Below are 25,831 nucleotides of genomic sequence, written 5' to 3' on the forward strand. Positions count from 1 at the left end.
TAAGAGCGCAGCCTTTCGTTATGAGGCCGTAGATTCAGGCATACCCAGGCATGATCAGAGATTATTATATTTCCTATGGAGCAGCCAAGAACTGAAAAAGTAAGTGCTTTAGAGATGAGAAATAAATAAATCCTTGAATAAGTCTTATGAACAGGTGAAAAAAAAGTATAATCTCTACCACAGGGATTAAGGATTCTCCAAATGTCTACTAAACCCCATGTTCTACAAATGCGATGCAGTGTCAGGGCCGCTCGTGGGGCCCTTTGCATCGATGCACCACTATGATCTAGGACAGGGTCTATTAATAAATTGAAATCACCCCCTAGCACCAGGTGATGCTGCCCCATTGCTCTTAGTTTACCCTCAAGTTCCACAAAAAACTCTGGATTGGCCTTGTATTTCCACCAGTATAATAATAATCCTTCCTGAGCTCTCTTTTATCTGTTTGATAAATTTAAACTGCACATTTTTGTTCACTAATATGGCGACACCCCTACTATTACTAGAGCCCTCACTGTAGTAAACATGGCCCACCCATCCACAGAAGAGCTTCATAACCTCCACTGAAGACAGATGTGTTTCTTGTAAGAATACAACGTCACATTTGTTACTCTTTAATCTAGTCATCACTTTCTTCCTCTTAATTGGCGTACCCAGCCCCTTGACATTCCATGTGGTAAGACGCAAATTATTAGTAGTTGACGTTAACCCTGTATGAAAAAGTCATTGTAGTAGTACAACTTGTGTTCAAATACCTGAGAAAATTGTGGCAGTTAGAATCAAAACAATCCCCAGTAACCCGCAAACACCCAACGTGCATAGTGTAACGTATGCACCTTTCAACACCCCCCATTGTCCAGTCCTCGGAAAACCGATAGTCTATGACTCCTCCACGAGTCTGCCGTTACGTAGCGCCTCAGACCAGTATGCAAGAGCAGTCCAACTTTAACGGTTATAAAACAGAAAATAAAAATGAAAAGAGAAAGAAAAAAAAAAAAGCCTATTCCTTCACCCAGTAACCTCAAGACCTAATGCCAATATCTACTCACATTTACTCCATAGTATTAATGAAAGCCATCGCTTTCTTTGGGCATGCGAATGTCTTCTCTCCTTCTTTGGTCTTGATTTTCAGTGTGGCTGGGTACTGCAGCCGGAATTTCACCATGATCTTGCCCGTCCTGGCCTTGTGAACGTAAATGTTTCTTTATATCGCCCTGCTGCTTCGACTGTTTCGACATGTCTTATGCCCGGATAGTTTGTTTAATAATTTAACTGTAAATTATTGGTCTGAAGAAAGGTTTTAAGGATAATTTAGACAAAGCCCACGGAGCACACTTTTCAGGCAGCCTTCCCTCGCATCGCGTCACGTCCCCTTCATATCATTTCACAATCAAGATAACTTAAGAAAAATAGTAGGATTGCATGAGCGGAACGTATGTATTATTGAAAGTGAAGGGAATACTTTAAAAAAAATAGAAGTGCCTTTGCACCAAAAAACGGGACATTTGATGTCCCGGGAAAGATTATCAATTTTCCGGGACAGACATTAAAAAAAGAGAACAATCCCGGGAAAACCAGAACGTGTGGTAACCCTAGAACTAACAAGCCATGGTGTAAAGAAATTAAAGTGCCAGGGGTTTGCTTTTGCGCGGTTTGCTGCAAGAAAATGATTTATGGACGCAATAGGAAAATGTTTTAGCACGCCACCAATCAGAAGACCGCCATAAGGTTAACGTTTGTGCACTTCAGGACATCTTCCCTACCTGGTGCAACTAGCCACCACAACAGAGGTATGATACGTTTATCTATGGCTGACCGTTTTTACGTTTAGAAAGTAGGCTACGCATGTTCTTTCATAGCGCAACATGACCTCATTGGAAAACTGAGTTGTCTGTAAAAATTCAAAATTACCATGTTTTCATTAAATGCGGATGAGGCAACAAATGGAAATATGAACAACATCTAGAATGTTCTGATTCGTTACTTTGATGAGGAAATGGGAAGTCTTGCAAACTTGATTTTATAGATTTTACTTGGTGTTGAATTGCATATTAACAAGAAAAAAATCTCCCCTTTAAACACTTTTGGCCTGAAGTTAAAGCCTTTCTATATTGCTGCAGTAGAAAAGAACAGCAATGGCTAATCAGCAATGGTCAGGGATGGTGCTAAAATATATTTTTGTTCATCAGGAAAACTCAATCTCAATCAAGAACACTCTCAAATCGCCTTATTCACATGGCGGCCATTGGCGGCTAAAACGAGGCTACAGGGTACACAAACCATAGGATTGTTATGTTCTATGCATTCACCTGTAGGTGGCATTAATTATATAGTAAGTGTACCGTGTAGCCTCGTTTTGGTTTAAACAATGGCCGCCGTGTGAATAAGGCGAATACTCCCTTTACTTTGCTGTTTGCATCTTTTTGTACATTAAAAACCAATAGGTCACGAGCGCAAAAGGGTTGCTATCAGGTAGATATGAACAACGTATGACTTATTGCCTAAAAAGTTCAGTCAAACTATTTTTTTCCACTTTAATCCCTGAAATCCCCCCTACATGAATAACCTAAGGGGGGAATTTCCCCCTATTTTGAAAAATGAATTTTAAGCCCTGTAGCATAACAATAATAATTGTGATAATGATAATTCATCACATCATTTTGGTGTGTCCTCTGACCCCCAAGTCTGCCATGACCAGGGGTCAGGTCAAAGAAGTTTAAACCGATTATTGTCATTTTACCATATGTTCATTTTGAACAGACATCAGTGTGTTTACTTGGAAAGAGTACTGCATATTCACTTTTGATTTGTATTTCCATCGTAAGTTTGGTCTTAAATTTAATTTAGAAGTGGTATTAAAAGGTCTTAAAAAGTCTTACATTTAACTTGTTCACACCCTGCGATTCTTTTGTAGTATCGGTGCACCATGCAACACTACTCGGCATACCAAGACAGGAAGCAGCGGATGGACCACAGTGTCTGTTTAATGGTGGCGATTTCATTCCTGGATTTTTCCAACTCCTCAGTTTTGGTTTCACTTATTTCAGCGTGCCCGAAGTTGCTCTTTTCTTTCATTCTGTTCATCTTTTTCCACCACTTCTCCAGACTTAGTCCACCCAGCACATCAAAATTAACGACAAACTCTGCCACGAGTCCAATTGTTCTTCAGTTGTATATTTGTAAAGTTTTTTTTTGTTACAGTTCGTTGCGCAGTATCAGTCTTCATCTCACCAATCTAATGCACATTACAAAATGTTACATTTTATGTAATTCACTATTCATACATTGCATTTTTAGAATTCACTACGTATATCAACTTATTTCAAATGTTTCTAAACATCACCCAGGTAACCTATAAAGGTAAGTTAGACAGAAAATGTATAAACACTTTATAAACACTACATTTATTTTTCCTCTTTTTCAGACAGATTTGTGGAGTTTTTTCCAGAATCTTTTGAAAGATGGGGTTTGAGTACATGTATAACATAAAGGAGGGTTCTTGGGAAGATGTGTATTCAAAGACTAGTGCTTCAGCACTTTCCCCAAAAACTCACAATGTGAGACTATGGAATCTGTTCATTGCTCTAACATCATTAATAGCTTTTTCAATCTCAATGTTTCAGGTAAGTGAAGCCGATTTAATTTCAAAGATTAATTTATGCTAAATGACTTTGAGATTACCATTGTCAAATACTTTGCGGTTAATAATCTTCTGTTGTATCTCATAGGTCTTTTTCAATGCCACTTTGCAGTCAGTCAATACGATAAAATATGGCCTTGATCTTATTTATTTTTTATACATTGTTTCACGTTTCTTCATCGGGTTTGAAGAAAATGGTGTAGTAATCACAGATGCAAAACTGATTCGGAGAAGGTATTTGCGCACTTGGTTTCTTGTGGATGTGTGCGGTTTGATTCCCCTGGAAATCTTGCCATTGGCAAATTCAGCATTATTTGTTTTGAAATTAAATTGTTGTCTGAGGGTGTTGACTTTGTTCAGGATAACAGGTACGTTTTCTTGATGCTTCTGTGACATCATAGGCTACAACATACATCATTTATATTTTAATGTGAAGTGATATAATATGTTACATGAGTGATATGTTTGTGTTGCATGCAGCCTCATTTGCAAAGGAACCAGACACCAACAAAATACATTTGACAGCCCTCAATTCCTTTTGTATTATTGTTATTTGCATTCAGTTATGTGCATGTTTTTGGTAAGTATTTTTTTTTCTTATTCATTTTTTATTGTCAAAAACATAATCAAATACATCAAATAACATGTTATATAGACACACACAAGTAATATTACCCCCCCCCCCAACCACTATACAGTACCACCCTCCACCACCACTCTCCTCCCACACCTCCCAACATAGTATTAAGGCAGTAACAGACAGGTTATGTTTAAATCAGCATCAGGTATTTCAGCTTAGATATCAAGTTCTCCCATATCAATATTGTACGTGGCTGAGCATTATTTACTCTTGCTGACGACAGTTCCATGTAAGATATGTCCAAGAATGTCCGTAGCCAGTGAGTAGTAGAAATGTCATGAGGGGACTTTCAGCGCTGGACAACAATTTTTTTTGGCTGCAGTGAGCCCTGCAAGCCATACTTTACGATGAAAAAACACACCCATTCTCCTCTGTTACACAGTGTTCCTGCGGGGTCTTAAAAAGTATAAAATTCTAAACTTTAAATTTAAAGCCTTAAAACTAGGGATGCATGATATTGAATTTTAGCCAATATCCAATATGCCAATATTTACAAGCTCATTTTGGCCGATGCCGATACCAATATTCACCTCTAATTTTTATTAATTGAAAAGTTTCTCCTGTACTAGCTACAACTAACCTGTTATTATGATAGTGTAAGCTACTTGCTGTCGATACGGGACATTAAAAACTTTACTTTGATTCAACCCTGTATCATTTTAGAAATAGACATTCACTAATGAAAAATATTGTAATTATTTCAAATATGCCACATTTATTAAGTAGGCTAGCCTAAAATTTTCACATAAACATGTAAATGTCGTACTTGAACAGTAGCCTACAAGACAGTTCCCCAAGAACTGTGTTGTTGACAATATGACACATTGTTCTCAAATGAACAGAAATGCAGCTGTAACCCTGTAAACTGTCTGTAGAGTAAAGTGAATGAGACCTACAACACGTAGGTTAGTAACTTTACAGCTATCCTTCATTCTGGACTTGAAAACTCACGCTAGCTTTCTAACGTCAGCTAACGTTACACACTTTAGAAACTGATTGCATTGTAAACAAAAGCTTAGCAATGCATCGTCACGGTTTTAGCTGGTGCCATTTTTTCTGGCTTAGTGCTATGTAGAGTTCAGGATGATGGCTCTTAAGATGTGTAATTAAATTAGTAATGTTAAAAGAGTATCGTTTTACCCCTCCTTGCATCACTGGTACTTTACAAGCCCTGCAAATAGCTAATTTGTTATCAGTTTCCAGAATTTGGAAATACTGCCACACAGCCAACATGTTGAAGTATGTTGTTGGCGCTCATAGCAATGTAAACATTTGCTTCGCATGCGCATAATTAACAGGTCACCTTATCGGCCAGGCACATCGGCAGATATGTCCATATTGGCCGATGCCGATAATTATTAAAGTTTTTCATGTGACGTATTCTAGGTTCTATAGCTTTGTTTACATCCTCCACCTGGTAGGCAAGGGACAAGTTGAACCCATTGAACATCGTTGTCTGCAGCTGCCTCTCAGTAGGCTACATCTCTGTATTTCAGCAATGTCTGCATTTCAGGCATCAATAAAGGTGATGATGAAACGTTATTCCATTGTTCAATATTTGATAGCCTGTCACAGGAACGTTATTTCGCTAAAATCGCCCTGATTTGGTGCATTGATCTGTATCGATAACGTTATGGAAGAACCTGCGTGTAGTAGCCTAACTTTTTTCTCTGTTCAAAACTCGGTTTACACGAAGACGATAGACTTTCTTAGAAGCTGTGAAATTTGGCCAGAAAGGAATGTCTTCCCTCTGAAAGTTGACACAAAATCAAAAAATATTTGATCATTCAACTTCAACTGAACAGCGACAGGTTTTGGTAGGCATGTAGACTCAGCAGACATTAAACGGTAGCCTACAGTTATAGCCAGCGTCAGTCAGCATCATGTAACATTAATGGTGTTAAAGTCATGAATCCTGTAACATATTATAACATAACAGCGATGGCTTATTCGAAGACGATCTGCATGGATATATAACCACCCAGAAAAACTCAGAATGTGAGTGATAAAGTTAATTAATTGTATGAGACTTTTTATTAGTTATCCAATGCATTTCACGAGACAAAACTGTTCCGGTAAAAATATTCTTGCCATGTTTAAAATGCTGCATTTTTCCCCTTCATAGCCTATCTCTTGCAATTAATTTTTGGATGACTGTAGATAGTTGTATTTTAGCCTAAGGGCCCTATCATGACATTCTAAAGTGCATCGTCACTCGTCAAAAGTCTATTCAAATTTAGTAGGATGTCCAGTTCACATTGGGAGGGGTTTCGTTCTCAAAAGTGGAGCGCATGGCGTAACAAGGTGTTCCTGGGTCTTTTAATCAGTCATATGGGTGTGTTTGGGGCGTAACATCATTTTAAACCAATGAGAATAACACCTGTCATTCCCTTTAACGGCGCAACGCGCGATATGTCAAATAAATGCATCGGTATTTTGGCATTCAAAGGCGCATTTGAAGGAGGCTGCTTGCGAGACCGTATGGAATAGTCATTCTTAAACCATGCTTTACTAAAACCTAGCATATCCTTCACGCATTTGCACTCGTCTATTATTTGAACTCATTGACAAAGTGAAACTAACTTCACCAAGGAGTCAGTCAACGACAAGACAGTTATATGCAGTTACTTTCACTATTGACTGACAATGGGTTACCATCGAAAACATAGGCTGGAAAAAGCAACACTTACCCTAATGTTGCTCAAATGACTGAATAAAACAACATTTATCCTGCAGAGGAGTTGCTTATATCTCGTGACAGTGTCTTCAGCTGTGCTCCATACGTGTCTCGCCTCTCCCCTAATCACTTTTAACCGTCATTACCAATTTGCAAATGATGGTGAATCATGAGATGTACAGTATTTCGTAATATCTTTATTCTAATTATGTTTCCCATTGTAATCGTGCAATTTGTAATGCTTTGCATGGACGTGCGCTGGTGTGCGTTCTTGAATGATAGAAGGATGGTGCGTGCACCTGCCAATATGACTGTTGACATGCGCTCTTAAAATAGCATATGAACCACTCGCCATTGACTTCTGACCAGGTTTAGGTGGTGTATGATAGCGATTTTTAGACAATGCGCCAGGTCCCTCCCTAGGTTGTTAATTGCCACACCCCTGGGCGCAATGCTTAAAAAATAAACGTGCAAAATAACGAATTCAACTTTCCGCGGGTGAATAACTAGTATTACGCCATGCGCTGGTGGCCCAAAATACAGCCCTCAGTCTTCGTAGACAGTAGCCTAGGCTACACCATTAGGCCATCTTGAGAATAAAAGACTTCACAGCTGCTAACGATCATCCTTCACAACCATGAGGATAGGTAGGCTAAACGGTCGTTCGTCGCCTTTTTGCTTCTTATTGTAAAACCAACTGTTAGGGCCTACACAAGTGGTCATGAAAATGCACCGAACTGTTCTTCCTAGGCTTCTTCTTCTACTTCTTATTCTTCTAACGCAGCTAATGCAGCTTCAACCGTTTAACGTAGGAACTTCATTCAAACTATGTTATGTAGGTCTTACTTAGGACATGTGTGCTTTGTATATTTCATCTTTGTAACTTTTATATTTTTTAAACTATTAATTAAAAACTATTCCAAATTTCCCCATAGACTTAACATAAACATAAACAAACTTAAACATAAACACAAATGTGATTTCCTGTGACATCCCTGACTGCGCCTTCAGTGTTAGCCTACTATTATTTGTTGCCATCAAACCTGTAGACCATGGGTTCCCAAAGTGGGGGTCGCGGGACGCCGAGGGGTGGGTTGCGAAATGATTTCCATAAATCAAATAAATTTGGGGGGAGCTGTCACTTGACCGCACTTTAAAGACGGATTTTAATTCCAAGACGCTTGCAGAGTTCTAGATTTCAGTCGAGAGGGAATATCCACAGCTATTCAAGGCCATGATGGACGTACTGACGCCGTTTGGCTCCACATACCTGTGCGAAAAGACTTTCTCTGCATTGACATATATTAAAAACAAATACAGATCGCGTCTAAATGTGGAGGATGATCTCCATGTGGCCGTCTCCACAATTAAACCAAGAATGGACTTGCTGTGTTCCGCGCATAGGGCGCATCCATCTCATAATATGAGATTAACGCTGAAACATAGTTGCCAAAATGTAAATTTGCACAGCAACAATGTACATATGTTTACAACAGTTTGTGGATATTACCCTGACTGAGATATTCTTCTGTTAAAATGGAAATTAAAGTAATGTTTAAGTTAAGTTTGCACGACAGCAATAATGTGCACTCATGTTACATGGATATTATTTTTTGACTAAGGTATTCTGCTTTTATCATATAGCAAATTTCTATATGTAAAATCATAACAGGCTGCTCTGTTCTTTTGTGTTGTCGTTAAGCCCGTGTTTGGATAAGCCGTATGGCCAGAGTGCACATTTTATTTTATTTTTTGAGTCACATCCAGGGATAGTGGGGGTCGCCAGTCTCTGGCATGGTTATTTTGGGGGTCGCGGGTTGAAAAGTTTGGGAACCCCTGCTGTAGACGAACGAACGGCAGCTGTTGCTGAAGTTCACTTGCGTGTTTAAAAAAATAAATAATAATTTGCCGACTTTTTTTGCGGCGGCACTTAAATTCTAGGAGTGGCGCTGTGCTGCTGCTGAATACATAGTAGGGGAAACACTGAGGCCTCTTCACTTTAGCCCAGGGAAGTCCATGATTTCCAAAAAGAATGGCAAATGTTGATTGATCTCACTACAGGACCTTTTTCCACTTTACCTTAGTTCATTTTAAATCGGCCCAGATAAGACGGTGGTATTTCTGTATGGTAAAGTTTAACTAGCATTTCAAACTGTGCTCATAGAAGGTTATCAGAGGTGGTTATCAGAGGTTTACCTGAGCGCATACAATGATTTTCATTGCAGTAAAAGATCTTTTTAATGCAGTGCCACCTGAGGTTCAAAAGACCACGGCCATCCAATATTGTTTTTCAGCTCTGTCCCTTGTTTGCAAATATTTCTCTGGATTCTCTGAATATTTTAATGATATTATGTATTGTAGATGACGAACTCCCCAAATACTTCGCAATTTCATGTTAATACTTTTTAAATGCCACGCTGTTTTCGGAAGCTTTGGCCCAGAGTGCCAGCAATCTAGATCATTGTTATATTCTATGTATATTCTATATATTCTATGTTATAGCTATGGACACATACTATGGCTCGTTTGAAAGGTGAGACTTTAAGCTCTAAGTGGGTACAAACCTACATGTATTTCTAAATGCCTCTGTTCCTGAGAAATCCCAAGCTAAACAGTGGCTAGTTTTCATCAAAATCCCTGTTTTTTTTCTAGAAATGAAGATATAGCGTCTTATGAAATATGCGCTGTTTGAGCCTGTCACTCTTATGACACATTAGAGTGGGGGGGGGGCTAAAACAATAATACCACATTTTTACTGCTGTCGGGCTCCATAATTCCTCCTCCTCTTGATCGGTAACATGCGTGTCGCTATCGCCCTCTTGCAAGCGCGACTCGGCCTATCACCCACTCTGCTCGGCCCGGCCCGTGGTAGAGATGGAACTCCCTCCTCAGCACGGTGGTCAGTCACTCTTTCTATTGTTTTTGACTTGGCGTGTGGTCTCCCCTGATTGTGTGGTGATCCTGGTCTCCCCTGATTGTCGTGGTCAGAGTCATCTTGTCTTAGTAGAAAGGTGGACTCATCTAGCGGAAACGCACCTGCTGCAATATCTTTTTCTTCAACTTTTTCATTTTCCCCTTCAGCACCTGAGAAGTGTTGCCTGTAATGTTTCCGGGAAGTGACCTGGCGAGACTTAAAAAAGATCTGAAAACATACCTGTACAGGAAAGCTTTTAGTTAACTCATCTTATCCTGTAGACTACTTTTTCAGATTATTCTACATCTGCTGCTATTGGAGGGCGCAGCCAGCCAGAAGCAGATGGGCTCCCCCTATTAAGTCAGGTTCTGCTCAAGGTTTCTTCCTGGAATATGGGAGTTTTTCCTTGCCATATGGCGTGCTTGTGGGGGGTAAGAGGGTTAAGGCTGCCAGTCTTATGACATGTCATTTTCTATATTTTTGATATGTTGCTGAGTGGATCATAAACGGCCCCAGCAATGAAGAAAAGTGATTGATAATGACTGACTGACTATTATTGTGTTACATGCTTCAAATGTAAAGCACTTTGAGCTGCATTCTGTTTATGAAAGGTGCTATACAAATAAAGATTATTATTATTATTATTACCACCTAGTGATAAACCCACGAAAATAAATGGCCTGAATTTTACCTGACGTGCATGCGCCACTGATTCGACCCAAAGCGGCAACCATCAAAAGCCGAGTTATGATAAAATGTCTAGATAAAATATCCAGATTGTGCGTTTTCATGAGCTTTCGATCGTCCTCTATTTCAGTTCTATTCATCATAGAGTTCCCAAAATCGCACATAAGGTGTGTTAGAGTGTCTATTTTCGGAATTTAGAAAAAAAAAGCTAAAAACGCAATATTGCGTTTTTGGCACTCAACGCATGGGAGCAAAAAACACAATATTGTGTTTTTGGCACTCGTGTTAAGAAGCATTATAATTATATTGTTTCATCATTTGTCCACAGAGATGATGAATACCTACATCTTTACTTCTCTGAATTTCTGGGATGCTCTTTTTTATACCCAATCATGTTGTACCCTAATTAGTTGTAAAATATTCCTCCTTTTGTTTTCTTTATCATTACACAACTTTTTCAGCATTTTCTTGACCCCGTCCCAACTTTTTTGGAAACATGTTGCTGGTATGAAATTCAAAATGAACATATTTTCCATGAAATAGTCATATATGTAATTTTCAATATTTGATATGTTGTCTGCATCATTTTTGCAGCTAAATAAGTTAACAAGACTTGCAGATTATCAAATTCTGTTTTTATTTGCATTTTATTTGCAACGTCACAACTTTTTCTAATTTAGAGTTATACACACTGCGACTTAACCTGGAAAAAACACTCTGGATGCTCAGTTTTGGCCGCTTGAACCTAGGAGCAGCTAGGAGGTATTCCAGACGCCCACAGTTATATGTTGCATTTTAAAAGAACCGTTGGGATAATGTATCCCTGCATAAATTTAACTTCATTTGATATTAAGGGCCTGTCACCAATCCACCATTTTTTTGTGCTAAAAGCGTCCTTATTTTCAGGGTGCTTTGGTCCAGTGTTTATATGTTACCAGCACGTCTTTTTGGAACGTTGCCTAATGCTAGCTAACTGAAATGACAGCAATTGTTCAGGACTCTGCTCACTAAAATATTACTTTGACAGACAAATGAGGAGCTCATTTGGCATTACAATAGAATAGGTCATCCCTCTAGGCTTTGTAAATTACGTTAGGTTTGCAGCCGTGGTTTAATATTTAGTTACATAGTACATGGCTGTTCGAGTTTTCCTCTGCCACTACCAACGTTGTTGACAGTGTAGGTCCCGCCCCTTCCTTGATTTCAATTTGCTAGCAAGAGAGAAGTGACATTGACGAGCCTAGCGCTGTTCTAAAAGTTGAACAGATTTCAACTTTCAGCTCTCTGAGCGCTGTGGAAACAAACAGTCAGCGCCGAGGGCTGTGAGTGCTGTGAATGCATAGGATTTGTATAGAAAATAGCCGCCATCGGCGCAAACATATGCGATTGGTGGACACAGGGCCTAAACGTTACATTATCAAGAAGCGATAAAAATTTGAAATTGGGCTTGCCTCAATTTTAAATGATGGTCATTGTACACCTCATTTTGAATTGGTTGACGGTTATTTGCCGCTGAACCGCGTCATAGCTCATTACCATAAAGTTCACCAAGTTTCAACTTTCTGTTTGACGCTCTGGTTGCTCAACACACTCAAAATGCGACGCCGATGGATTTGCAGCTTCTTGCCGCTGAAGGGAATATTTTGTATTCATATTTTATGTGAATGGTTTAATGATTCAAGTCTTTATGACTTGAAGACTGTATAGTTCTTATGGTCATTTGTGATTGTGTACCCATGTGTACCCTGTGTGTGTGTCTTTGGTCTGTATGCAGTGTATCCATTGTTTATGCCTTTTGCCCATCACCAAGGTGTGAATGTTTGTAGAACAGCATGTGTCCAAGCCTCTGAAGGACTTCCCAGGAAAGGGGGTAGTTTTAATTAAAAGATAATAGAAGCTGACCAGACCTGATGAAGGCCTAATCCTCATCCTCCCTTTCTATTGCATATTCAAACTGGGTTGGACCTAGAGGTCACTCCTTCTTTGTGTGTAACTTTAAATATACTATCAGTTAGAAGAGAATATTGAGAATCTGGTGAAACCCATGATGGGGTGACACAAACATGTACTTTTCTCCCTTGAGGGGCACTAGGCCCCTCATTGAAAAGAATAAAGCCTGGATTCTGACCTGCATCGTCCTGATTAAGTCTCAAGAGAAATATGGTAGTAAAAATATACTATCACCGCTAAGAGAAGCCGGCTTCCATGGAAACTTAATGACTTCCTGTAATTGTAAAGCTCAAGTCGGCGGCGGTGTGTACATACAGTAAAACAACAATAGGCAGGCAATATAAAGAATGACACCATTAAAACACATATTTCCAACATGATTAGGCTATTTTTCAAATAAAATAGGCTACATTTAGTCATACTCATGTATAATGCGAAAATAAATAGCATTAGGCTACTCAACGCAAGTCTACGTGATAACAGGTAAATTATTCTTCAACTTTAGACCTAGGCCTACATATTCCCTGAACAAATTAATCAGAATAAAACCTTAGGAAACAAATTCAAAATAGCCTACATGCAACTGGGCATATCTGGTTCATATTTTAACCCTTTGCAGATTGCACGGAACATTCATTTTTTTTCATACTCGGTGCCCTTGCCCCTTGTGGCACAAAAAGACTTATTGTGTGGTTATGGTACATGACAGAGATAAAATATAGTATAAATATATATATATAAATATATATATAATATATAATTAATACATTTGAGGAGAACACACATAATTTTCTTAAAAAAAATCTTCAAATTTCAACCCCAAAAAACACAAAATTATCAGTTTGTCAAGATTAATGTATGTTTGTTTCCCATATGCAAAGCAAATCTAAATGTGGAGACTTGGCTGACCATGTTCCTTTGATCAAAAAAGTTGTGTTACGTTTTGAAGATTTATTTTAACAATGACATGTATCTATAGCCTACAACCACCACCCTCCCCACAAATCGCACCCTGACTACAGCAGTGTTTTTATGCTGATTAGACACCTTGATGGCTTAGCTTTGCTTGTTTAATAATACAGTACATCCACTACAATTTATTGTCATTGATACTGTCTCAATAGTAATTGTCCCCCCCCCAACAGGTACCACAATGTGTGTACAGGCGCTGATAGTACTGACTTAAGAAACTGTCGAAGATTTTTCAACTGGCTACAGTTGTTCCCAGATGGTAAGTTTTTTTCTTTTTGTTGTTGGTGGTGTTGAGATTGTAAACATTTTGAGAAGGTGTCAAATTTGACTTCAGGTTTTCTGTATCTGATACCCAGACACCATATTGTCCATTTTCCCTTACTCATACATTTACACAAGCACACCATTTTGTACATCTAATTTGATGCGCATACAAAAGTGACCCATCATACAAACAGATTTTGCCCTCTAATCTGCCTAAACAGATACAATATTATCTGGCATCTGCATAGCAAATAAATGGTTAGTCTTCAATCACTGTTTTTAGTATTAATGTTCAAGGTAGAAATGAAAAGAAACAAAGCCAACACTGTGTGCACTTTTGACTAGTATTCTCAATGCTTTCTAGGGCTGTAACGATACACCAACCTCAAAATTTGGTTTGTATCACGATCTTTGACCCACGGTTATTTAATAACATTTATATAGCCTACCTTGGAACACCAGAGGATTATAATATAATATAATATTATTATTATAGTATTAATAGTATTATTTTATATCCTGATATAAAAAGAGAATACTTCATTTCTGATATTATGACAGCACACTTTATGCAGATTAGCCTATAGCCTAGGCCTTCTATTTCTATTACAACTTTACCTCTTTAATTCAGCTGTCTGGTTGAAGCTTGGAAATATTGTAAACAAAGTAGCATAGTTGGCTAGCTTATAGTCTACTGGTTGGACTGTTCAGTTTCCCCATGTGTGTTTTAGTTTCAAGGTAATACTTGTTCTCTTTGGAACAGGCTCTTTTGGGAAACTTTTGTTATGATTGTTATGAGAAGTTATGATTTATTTATATTTGGACAGCGTAGGCTACCGGTAAGTAAAGCGGGACATGTGTGTTGCTTATGCGGCTGCGTAAGCTGCAAAGCACTGTGTGAAACACTAGAAAGGGTGTGTCGCGATTCTGCCTTTTCACACCGCGACACAGGTTTGTGGATATGAGTGTCGCGATTCGACATTCGAATCGCATATCGCAACAGCCCTAATGCTTTCTCACTGTATACTGTGAGAAATCTTAACTAATTTAGATTTTTTTCTTTCTTTAGTTTCAACCAATTTGACTGGAGTCTCCGATATGAGGCTTTTTGTTGATGCAATATACTGGGCTGCAATAACATTAAGTGGTGTTGGGTAAGTTCACTTTTATGAGTGCTGTGAATATGTTCAGGATCAGTGACAACCGTATTTCGAATATCTAAATGGCGATATACAATATATATCGGTATTATATACAGGGTTTGTACGTTTTGAAAATGACAATTTCCAGGCCTGGAATAGTTTTGGAAAACAAAAAACATGTCAAAAGTCATGGAAATTTGCTTCACCCATTGCAATTCAACTGAGAAATGTATCGCGTTTGGGCAGATCATGTTGCACACTTCCTTGTGTCTGTCGCATGGAGACCAGAGATCGGCCTTTTCTGAAAGGAGCTACTCTGCCCTGCCTCTACTCATTCGACTTGCTTTATCCATTACCGTAGAACACACAAACAGTGGAAAGGAGTAGGGAGAGGGGGGAGTAACTTGTTTTGGAAAGCCCAATTATCTTCGGTTGAACTTTTAAATTCAACGTTGTAGGCCTAGGCTATGTGCTTTGCCAGGAAAATAGGCTACCAATTTAATTACGTTTAGATTCACTTGGATAAATAAAACTTTTTTTTTATAATTGTCAGCTTATGTTTGGTGCATTAGCCTTTTAATCAGTTGTTTAGTCATGCATGGTCTGAAAATATTTCAGTCTGTCATGCACACCAACGTTGTAGTCTATTCTACATTGTCAGTAGCGAGTGTGCCAATAAATTATGTAGCCGCAGGTTTGCAGCTGGATGGCATTTTGCGTTTGCGGTAGCCTACTGGGGTTCTTTAAGCTACAGCCCTGTTACTTCAGCATTGCATCTCACTAGACAGTGTGTGCGGCGCAACAAAGCTGCAGGAATTAAACACGCAATAAAGATACTGGTCATGATGAACCGACAGAGTTGAAGAAGAACTGATTAGTAATTGATCAGATTATATTATTATTTAGGATTTCAATGTGTGGAGGGTATTTGTCTACAGTAGGCGATCACATAAACTTAAATGCACAAATTTGCTTAATTAATTAAATTTAGGGCTGAAATATAGCCTAATGTGCCTGCTGGTGTGGCAGTGTTGGCCTACATTTTTATTAGGGGTGTCACGATTTCGTGTATTACACGTGTGTACCTATGTTCACTGACATGGCACACATGGAGAGTGTCTGCTGCCAGGAAATGAACCTGGGACATCTCCTCCAAAATAACAGATATATCACGTCCAATCCTACGTGCCAAATGCTGTCATTAGAGCGAGACCTTGGAGGTCGCAATGCGGTCGCTGACGCAGTTAAGTTTGGACGGGTTCCTTCATGAATCACTCACCCCATTTTCTCGGCAGAAATGGCACAAACTGCAGTTGACACAAACAACCACAAGGAGTCACTTGGGAGTTCTGCCACTACTATTTTTGATGCGACTTGACTTACTGCTTCCATGACGCAGTTTCCGAGTCATTTCAAGTCAGTAGAACAATCAGAGACAGTTGAGCCATTACCAAACACATATGATAATACAATAGCGTGAGTTTATATATCTTATCAGGCTGATTTTGCCGGGGCTTCAGTCCCGAATGTTTCGAGTGTAGCCTCGAATGTATAAGTTAACTAACAAATACCATTATTCGGATCATGCATTGGAACTGTGAGAAGAGGTGGACCTATTTGAGAGGCTACCATAATTTGAAACGTAGGCTGCTTAGAGCGCGCGCACGCACGAGAGAGAGAGAGACAGAGTCAGTCAGTTCCAGGGTTGGGCATGTCATTGTTTGCATTTCCTATTTAGTATAAGAAAGTTATAAGGAAATCATAAGGGCAACATGGCAGGGGCGCCGGAATGAGTTTCAAAGTGCAGCCCAAAATCGTGCGCGCTGTATTTTCTCTTTCTTGCGCAAAAAAAATGTAAATAGCCTGCGTAATTCTGCTTCATAAAGTTGAACAAACGCATGTGGTAATTTTATAGATAAATGGAAATAGCCTACTGCCATGCAGTTTATGGGGTAGGCCAACGTGGAACTTACACGGGAGATTCTTTCTCTAGTCGTAGCTGAGCAGAGTTGGGTGTAACGTGTCATTAATCACAATACAGTTCCTACAGTGTGCGAGCAAAGATATTCAGAATTCTGGGAGGGCGACAAGAATATTTGCAAAAAAAAAATAGAATTCATCGGAGTAGGCTGTTTGTTACCTGACTACTGAGTGGGAAACAGTGCACAACTAACTAGCTAATGAGTCTGATGTCAATCACACCACGAATCGATTCCAAAAAAATATGTTAGGCTATAGGCTACAAGCTAGGACTGCCACTGTTTTCAGTGTGAAAAGCATCTAGTATAATAAATTACAGAAGGAACGCAACTCGCAAGCGCACTTCACTCAAAGCAGTCCAATTATGGAGTGAAAAGATGTTCACATGTGTAATAAAGTTTTGCAGCTGTGCAAAAGGAGTTCTGCATGTGCAAAGAAATTTCGTACCTGTAGAAATATTGTGTACATGTGTGAAAAAAATATGTACCTGTAGAAATATTATGTACTTGTGTGAAAGAAATGTGTATCTGTAGAAATGTTTTGTACATGTGGGGGGGGGTGCGGATCTGTAAAAATATTTTGTACACGTGTGGAAAAAATATGTACCTGCACAAATACTTTGTACGTGTGTGAATCTCCTACGCGACGCTACGCGATGCTTTCCTGCCCAACACTGAAAGTACGAACTTGTGAAACTGATTTGCAATGCTTACGGACTTTTGACCCTAATTTTACTGCCTTTCTGAAGAGCCAATAAACACATTGCTTACTGCCAACCAATCAACGTTTCCCACCGACCACCCAGATTTTGGTGCTAAACAGATTGGCTTCATATCCAAGAGTACTCAGAGCCCGTCTATAATGTCTTATTAGAAATTCTCTAGTATACTCTTTGATTGGGGTTGCAAAATTATAACTTAATTAAGAGTGACGTGGTAGCTCAATTTATACTGTGATCGCAAAAAGGGTTGAAGCGGAGCCGTAATGTTAACGTTAGCTATTCCCATCCGCTTTTTAGACTGTAACGTTATAGGTTAGCTTCTAGCTAGCAGTAATGTTGACAAAATAGTTGAATTATTCATTCCATTTCCGATCAGTGGTGTCATTCATGATTATAAACAGTAATACTGTACACACATTTATGTTTATCTGCTATTATTATTTGATATGAGAACACGTTTATTTTATCACCCTTTGCAAGCCTATAATAATAGCCTAGTGGACGGCAAAAAGACGAATCAAATGAATGGGTTGTAATGGGACATCCACAGCTAGGAGATTATAGTGAGTGAGATTATAGTAATGCCCTTCCAGGACTGTTGGTTTATTGTTTGGAATACAACATCCCATTTTCTTACATAGTTTTGTTTTCTTTGTGTTTGGGGAGTATTTTAACGACACGGTTATCTCGTCAGTTTATGAAGCACAGCAGCGGTTGCTATAGCAACCATAGACTGAACAGGACGGTACACTGTAGACTACCAAGCAAGCAAGCGCTTAGGCAAAGTCTATGGCAAGATCTGAATGTAAATGGATAAACCCGTTCAAGCGTTTTCTTTATTTCCTATTTCTTTCAATTCTTTAACTTAAGACATGTAAGAATTAAGCCTACTTATTCGGTGGGCAACGTACAAACTGACGAGTTACATAGCACTATGAGCTACGATAAACGTCAGCTAGGATAGCTATGGCAGCTATCGATACAGTTATTATTTCATGTTCTGGTATGATATTCTTAACGTTTTGACTATGTTACAACTGATAAAAGCATGACAAATAAAGTAACCAAATCGCTTTGCAATATTTTAGTCCAGAAATACTTATGGGTGTTCATTTACAGTAATGTTACGACCTATCTGCCCTTGCTGTTACCACCAGTTTTAATAACTAATCTAGATCTGTGGGTTAGCGGCAAAATCTGGGTGGTCGGTGGGGAACGCTGATTGGTTGGCAATAAGCAATGCGTTGATTGGCTCTTCAGAAAGGCCGTAAAATTAGGGTCAAAAGTCCGTAAGCATTGTATCTCAGTTTCACACTCATACTTTCAGTGTTGCGCAGAAAAACTGTTTGCTACTGAGAAAAGTTTAGTTAATTTACTGGGCTATCTTTTAGCTGGGTTAAAACCAGACTCATTGCAGAACACCTCATCGATGTCTGTAGTAGGCTACAACTTCAATTCAATAAAAAAGATTTCTAAAGGAAAACCGACGCATCATTACTCCTGCCTAGATTCGAACTCAGAACTGCCTGAAAGTTGAAGACGTCTGTTCTGGAAATACGTGCATTAACCCACTCGACCGTCAGACAACGCTATTTCGAAGTTGAACAGGCTATTAAAAACTATTTGCGCACCTCCATGTCACAGGAGAGACTGGGCTCTCCCTTCTATGAAAAAGACGTTAGGCTACCTGCAAACTGGCCTATGATTTCATTGCTGAGTTTGCGGCAAAGCAAGAAAATGTTTTTTTTCCTGAGTCAGGATATGGCGAGTCAGTGTCATTTATTTGTCCAATGTTAGCCTATAGATACAGACCAGTACATCTTATCAATAGTTTGAATGTCGTGTGTGTTTCTGCTCATTGACAAATACCGTTCAGCACAATGATTCATGCCCAATTAATTCCCCCTGTTAAAGTGTTCGCCTTTGTTACACTATTTGGTTTCGTGATGTAGCCTATGATAAACACAATATGGCCAAATATGTGACTCAGCTAATGTTATAGGCTATACAATTGAATTTCCCCTCTTAAAGGCAAGCTGGTGTAGCTTATTAGACTAGGCTACTATTAAAATACACCGACGGTAGCCTTGGCTATGTGTAAAGTAAGCTATCGCATGATTTCATGCACGTAAGTGAAAAGGGCCTTGCATCTGTCAAGTTCGCACAGGGCCTCGCATCCCCTTGCGACGGCCCTGCAGCTCCTCCTAAGACAGCGAGGAAAAAGTTAAAATACGCGATAAACCCGGGAAAAGTTGACAGGTTTGTTTCGGTCCCGGTGATTATTTGTGAAATTGTGCAAACGACAGCCTTTTCAAGGCATTTCAAGGAAGGAGTCGTAGCATGCAAGCTCCCAAATTGACCCAGTAGCCTAAGGCATCAATAAATTGTTGGGACTGGGGAGGGTCATGCGTTTTTTCTCAATCACTTTGGAGGGTCATAGAAAATATTCTTGCTGGCGAGGGAGGGTCACATCTTTTTTTACTAACGCTCCCAAAACTCCTCCGGTAGCCCCTTAATTAAATATATAACGAACAGTCCCTAATTGATTAATAGCCTAGGCCTACACCAGCAATTGTTGAACATTGACCTGTACAGGACATTGACAGTAGCCCAGCCTAACAAGCAAATGTTGCAAAATACATCAAAAGACGCAATTAATCAGAAATAAATAATGTAATCTGCATCGCTTTATTTAACAAACTGCAAGCAACAAGAGCATTAAGTTCGCTGTAAGGACAAACCCAAGAGCAAAGCCTATCTGTTAAGGCAGTCGATAGGCTATATAACAAGCTGTGTGCCTGGAAAGACGATAGATGACGGCTCTGGTCATCCCATACCCTACCCCCACTTCCTGTAGCCTACCATTATGAAGGCCTGTAGCCTAAAACGACTCGTTGCCGTTTTGTGACATTAAGCTTTTTCACGTTAAGCCCCCCTCCCCCATCCCCTTCTTTCACAAGCAGTGGGGGAGCGCGGGGCACAAAGTAACACTTTTTGGTAGACAAAGGAGGGTTCTCCGCGCTTCTGTCGTTTGGCCACAATCCGTTGCAACCAGGCCAGGACAGATATTTTAGAGAGAAGGAGAGACGCCGGTGCAGCTCAGATGTCTTCTTAATTTTCTTTATTCTTTAGTAAAAGGTGCAGAACATTATTAAACTTTGACTAACATTTCGATGTGTCCATGTTTTTGACTAACGAACATCGAAACGTTAGTCAAAGTTTAATAATGTTCTGCACCTTTTTCTAACACTTTTTGGCTTTGGCTAAATATTTCTAAAATCATTTGAGTTTCACTAGTCACATGTTTTAACAAGCAACACTTGTTATTGAACTAATAACAGACGTGTGTCGAAAATTGACTTTATTTTCCATACGGAAAAATAACATATGCAGAGTCTAACCAAGGTCAATCTTGCCAAAAAAGCCCTCAAACCTGAAAATACATGAGGCAAAAGTGCAAAACATCACAAAACTAACTAAACTAACACGCGCATATTTTTGTATTGCAATCATTGTAGCCTACAGTTGTAACAGCGCGTAACAGTCGTTTTACTCCCCGGATGCGCTCATTATAAAGAACGTTTAACGTGTCCCAAAAACAGCTATCAATTAATCACCAAACGTCTTATAAACAAGTATTGCCAGGAGCAACACCTTGCAAAAAATGATAACAATAGGCCTAGGCCTTTATATGGCTCTGCTCCTGCCTAGATTCGAACTCAGAACTGCCTGAAAGTTGCAGACTTGTTCTGGAAATACGTGCATTAACCCACTCGACCGTCAGACAACGCTATCTGCTTCGAGTAGGCCACTGGTTGCTGTGGCACAGTCTTGAGTGACCGAATTCGTTTTTCTTTGTCATATGAATGCTGTCATTTTGTTAACATTACTGTTAAGGAGATGCTGTAGGCAAAGTCTATATTTCAACCTCGTTAGTGTAGTAAAAAAAATCAGAACTATTCACAAGGTTTCTGGGCAGCATATTTATGTTCTGTTAGCAAGCGAACTTCTCATGACTACCGACAAAGTAGCCTACTGCCAGCTGACGAAGCTCTCATTTTAAACTGTACACTGTACAATCAAGAAATCTTGCCACTGAATCCAAAACTATGTTTAACATTATGTACAAGGCTTAGGCTACAGTGGACTAGCATGTTGCAGGGGCTGCTAAAAACACAGAGAAACGCACTGAAAACTCGGCCAATCACAGCTCTTGCTGTCGAATGCGCCGTCTGGTTCGACCGTGGAACTCCACAGCGGACTATGCTGCCCCCAAGCGGCTGCAGTTGTACTTACATTTCACCATTCACCATGAAGTGTCAATTTTTAACTGGGACCCACTGTATGGGTGTTCATTTACATTAACTAGTGCAGTGCCCGTTCAAACATGCTATTCCTGTAGCCCAATTACATGCCTGCAGGTAGGCCTGCTTTCAAAATAGAATAGGGAAAAACATAATTCCAGGTAAGCATTCAATAATGAATAGGCCTACAGATAATATAATAATATAATAAATGTGAAGTGAGCAGAATTTAAGCATGGCTACATGTGAAATTTTTTACAAATCAAAATTACATAATCCTAACAGCTGTTTTGAATCAAGGCTATATGCTTAGCCTATTGAATAACTTGATGATAGAGAAAACAAACCATTTTGTGGAATGATGCATCATATGAAATTTGCAACGGTGTGACTCAAAAACAGTCTCTGGTGGCCTATGAGTGACATCACACTCTGTCTGCCACTCGTTGCTTGTCGCTTATGCTTTGCATGTGTGGCATTCTGAGACGTTCTTTAATTCGGGACCATTATCGCTCGTTTCAATTTAGGACCTTGCAGTTGGAAATGTCGTTTGCTTATTCAAAGTCTAAAAACAGTCCAAAGTAGCCTGGGTTATTCATAAAGCATCACACTCTGTCTGCCACTCGTTGCTTGTCGCTGGTTATGCTTTGCATGTGTGGCATTCTGAGACGTTCTTTAATTCGGGACCATTATCGCTCGTTTCAATTTAGGACCTTGCAGTTGGAATTGTCGTTTGCTTATTCAAAGTCTAAAGACAGTCCAAAGTAGCCTGGGCTATTCATATGTGACATCACACTCTGTCTGCCACTCGTTGCTTGTCGCTGGTTATGCTTTGCATGTGTGGCATTCTGAGACGTTCTTTAATTCGGGACCATTATCGCTCGTTTCAATTTAAGACCTTGCAGTTGGAAATGTCGTTTGCTTATTCAAAGTTTAAAGACAGTCCAAAGTAGCCTGGGCTATTCATATGTGACATCACACTCTGTCTGCCACTCGTTGCTTGTCGCTGGTTATGCTTTGCATGTGTGGCATTCTGAGACGTTCTTTAATTCGGGACCATTATCGCTCGTTTAAATTTAAGACCTTGCAGTTGGAAATGTCGTTTGCTTATTCAAAGTTTACTTTAAATAAGTTCACTTTATTGTTGAGGTCAGTCATGTTAAGTTTTTAACCGTGTAACCAACACTGATCCAGCTCTGCCAAAGCCCTGCTTCTATCCTCACTGGTAGCTTACAGTACAGTGGTGTGTGGGAGGGGGAGTGGCTAGCGGCGAAAGCCAATGTGCTTCTTTTACTGATATATTTAACGATATCTTTTGCATTTCTTATTCAAACAACATCAAATTTGGCACTGCACTTACTCATGCCCATAGCAAGACACCTGCCAAATTTGAAACCAGTCTGACAAACGGTCAGCGAGATATGCGTGCCACAGACACACAGACAGACAGACACACAGACGCTTCTTGCTTTATAGATAGATAGATGTTACGACCTATCTGCCCTTGCTGTTACCACTAGTTTTAATAACTAGATCTGTGGTTTAGCGGCAAAATCTGGGTGGTCGGTGGGAAACGCTGATTGGTTGGCAGTAAGCAATGTGTTGATTGGCTCTTCAGAAAGGAAGTAAAATTAGGGTTAAAAGTCCGTAAGCATTGCAAATCAGTTTCACAAGCTCGTACTTTCAGTGTTGCGCAGGAAAGCATCACGTAGCGTCGCGTAAGAGATTCACACACGTACAAAGTATTTGTGCAGGTACATATTTTTTCCACACGTGTAAAAAATAATTTTACAGATCCGCATTCCTCCCCCACATATGTACAAAACATTTCTACAAATACACATTTCATTCACACATGTACAAAATATTTATACAGGTACGAAATGTCTTTGCACATACAGAACTTCTTTTGGACAGCTGCAAAACTTTATTACACATGTGAACATCTTTACACAAGCTCTCAATATTAAAGACCCTATTTTGACTCCATATTCAATGTTTTGCAAGTTGTGTGCGTGTCATCATTCAACATTGTGAAGGAGGGTGCGCGAGCTGGGCAGTGCTTCCATAAAGGTCTCTTTTAAAATGTCCTGTTACAATTGCAGCTGCTTCCGATTGTTGAATATTTAGCCTACATTACGGCATTTTTGAGCTAGTGAGAGAGCAGATTTTTGGCTTATGGTAGTAACTTGCTAATTAACTAAAGCAAGAAAAATATGAAGGCAACAAGTGGCAGCAGAGTGAGGGATATTGTGTCCTGTTGCTGTAAAGGACGAGCCCAATCGCCTATTTCTCAGTTGTGTAATAAAAGCTGTATCATCATGCAGTGGTCGAAGTTTGCCAGGGCAGATAAACATAGTTGTAAAGGGCATGAATGAAAAAGGCGTTCTTTGCCGAACCCAACATTTAAATAAGAATTTTATCTTAACGAAACAACTCTAAATATCAGAGTGTGATAGGTTGGGGTATTGTATAAATTTCACTTAAATTGCAACCGCAACATGCCTGATTGCCGTTCAATCTGGGATCAATTTTTGGTCAATCTTGCCAAAAAAGCCCTCAAACCTGAAAACACATGAGGCAAAAGTGCAAAACATCACAAAACTAATATTATAAGCGCATATTTTTGTATTGCAATCATTGTAGCCTACAGTTGTAACAGTCGTTTTACCCCCCGTATGCGATCATTGTAAAGAACGTTTAACGTGTCCCAAAAACAGCTATCAATTAATCACCAAACGTCTTATAAACAAGTATTGCCAGGAGCAACACCTTGCAAAAAATGATAACAATAGGCCTAGGCCTTTATATGGCTCTGCTCCTGCCTAGATTCGAACTCAGAACTGCCTGAAAGTTGCAGACCTGCTCTGGAAATAGCAGACGGCTGGCTAAATTGCTATTAAATCCGCTTAGCATCATGACCATGCTGTGCAAATTTGTACAAAACTGCTGCAGTCAAGTTAACTCTGCTAAGGTCTTATCACAACATAGTACATTGAGGAGACTAAACTTAGTTAAGTTATGCAATCAAGCAGTATCTCAAAGCTAACGTTAGAATACTGTTTGGATGTCGAGTTTAGCATGCTTACTTACAGTTGCTTGTTAATTTCGTTACTCATGCAGGGCTCATTTTATTGACTCTGACACTGAATGTTTGCAAAATCCTGATGTAAATGGAAAAGTGTTTTCCAAGACTCAAAAGTGCTTGTCCCAAGGAGAAGTACAAACCGTTATTTGAACTAACTACGTTATGAATTGCATCCACACATCAGCAGCCTTTTAACTGTGTTAGTGTTAAGGTTCCCTCATGAATGTCTTAAACTGACAGGCACTCAATTAGACCTATACACTACTGAACTTTATTCAGTGCTACCTCTGACTAAGAATGCATTACTTTGCACTTGTATAGTCTTTTATTTGGGAATTGTAAGAGCAATAAACATATATTGCAATGTAAAGAAATTCATGTTTTTTCATTCAGATATGTAAATCAACATGTATAAATTACTATTAGTCAATTAATGGGGAGATAATCGAATCGAAATCGAATCGGACTAAAAAAATGAATCGTTAGATTAATTGATGCATCGAAAAAATAATCGCTAGATTAATCGTTTAAAAAATAATCGTTTATCCCAGCCCTACCCTCTACACACCTCATCTGGACACACCTACAGGTGCATAAAGGGTGCTTTCACACCTTTTTGAATTGGAATGTGGAGCGTTTCCCTCAAAGATCGGTTTGATTGGATATATGTGAAATAAAAGCAGCAATTTCACTCCGTTTCGGAACAAAACGAATGGGCCGAGACCGGTGGTGGTCTCGGCTCGTTTCCAATCGAACTTTAGAGCGGTTTGCCTATACATTAGGCCAGTGGTTCTCAAATGGGGGTACGTGAAGGCACTCCAGGGGGTACGTGAGATTTTAACCCTTAACCCG

The 25,831-nt window shown here is 39.4% G+C and overlaps 1 protein-coding gene across 1 annotated transcript in view; it reads left to right on the forward strand.

Annotated features, from left to right (window-relative positions):
• Positions 1-14,818: 14,818 nt before the first annotated feature.
• cngk (cyclic nucleotide-gated potassium channel) overlaps positions 14,819-25,831 on the forward strand; it is a 62,556-nt gene continuing 51,543 nt past the window's right edge. Inside the window, exon 1 of the mRNA XM_076274352.1 lies at positions 14,819-14,898. Within this exon, the coding sequence (XP_076130467.1) occupies positions 14,843-14,898 (56 nt within the window). The 5' untranslated portion in view covers positions 14,819-14,842. The remainder of the gene's footprint in view (positions 14,899-25,831) is intronic.

The sequence above is a fragment of the Alosa pseudoharengus genome, unplaced genomic scaffold (assembly GCF_046254945.1).
Source record: "Alosa pseudoharengus isolate Yale_2024_CS ecotype anadromous, Long Island Sound unplaced genomic scaffold, YU_APseudo_1.1 YU_APseudo_1.1_scf_8, whole genome shotgun sequence".
NCBI classification, from domain to species: Eukaryota; Metazoa; Chordata; class Actinopteri; order Clupeiformes; family Clupeidae; genus Alosa; species Alosa pseudoharengus.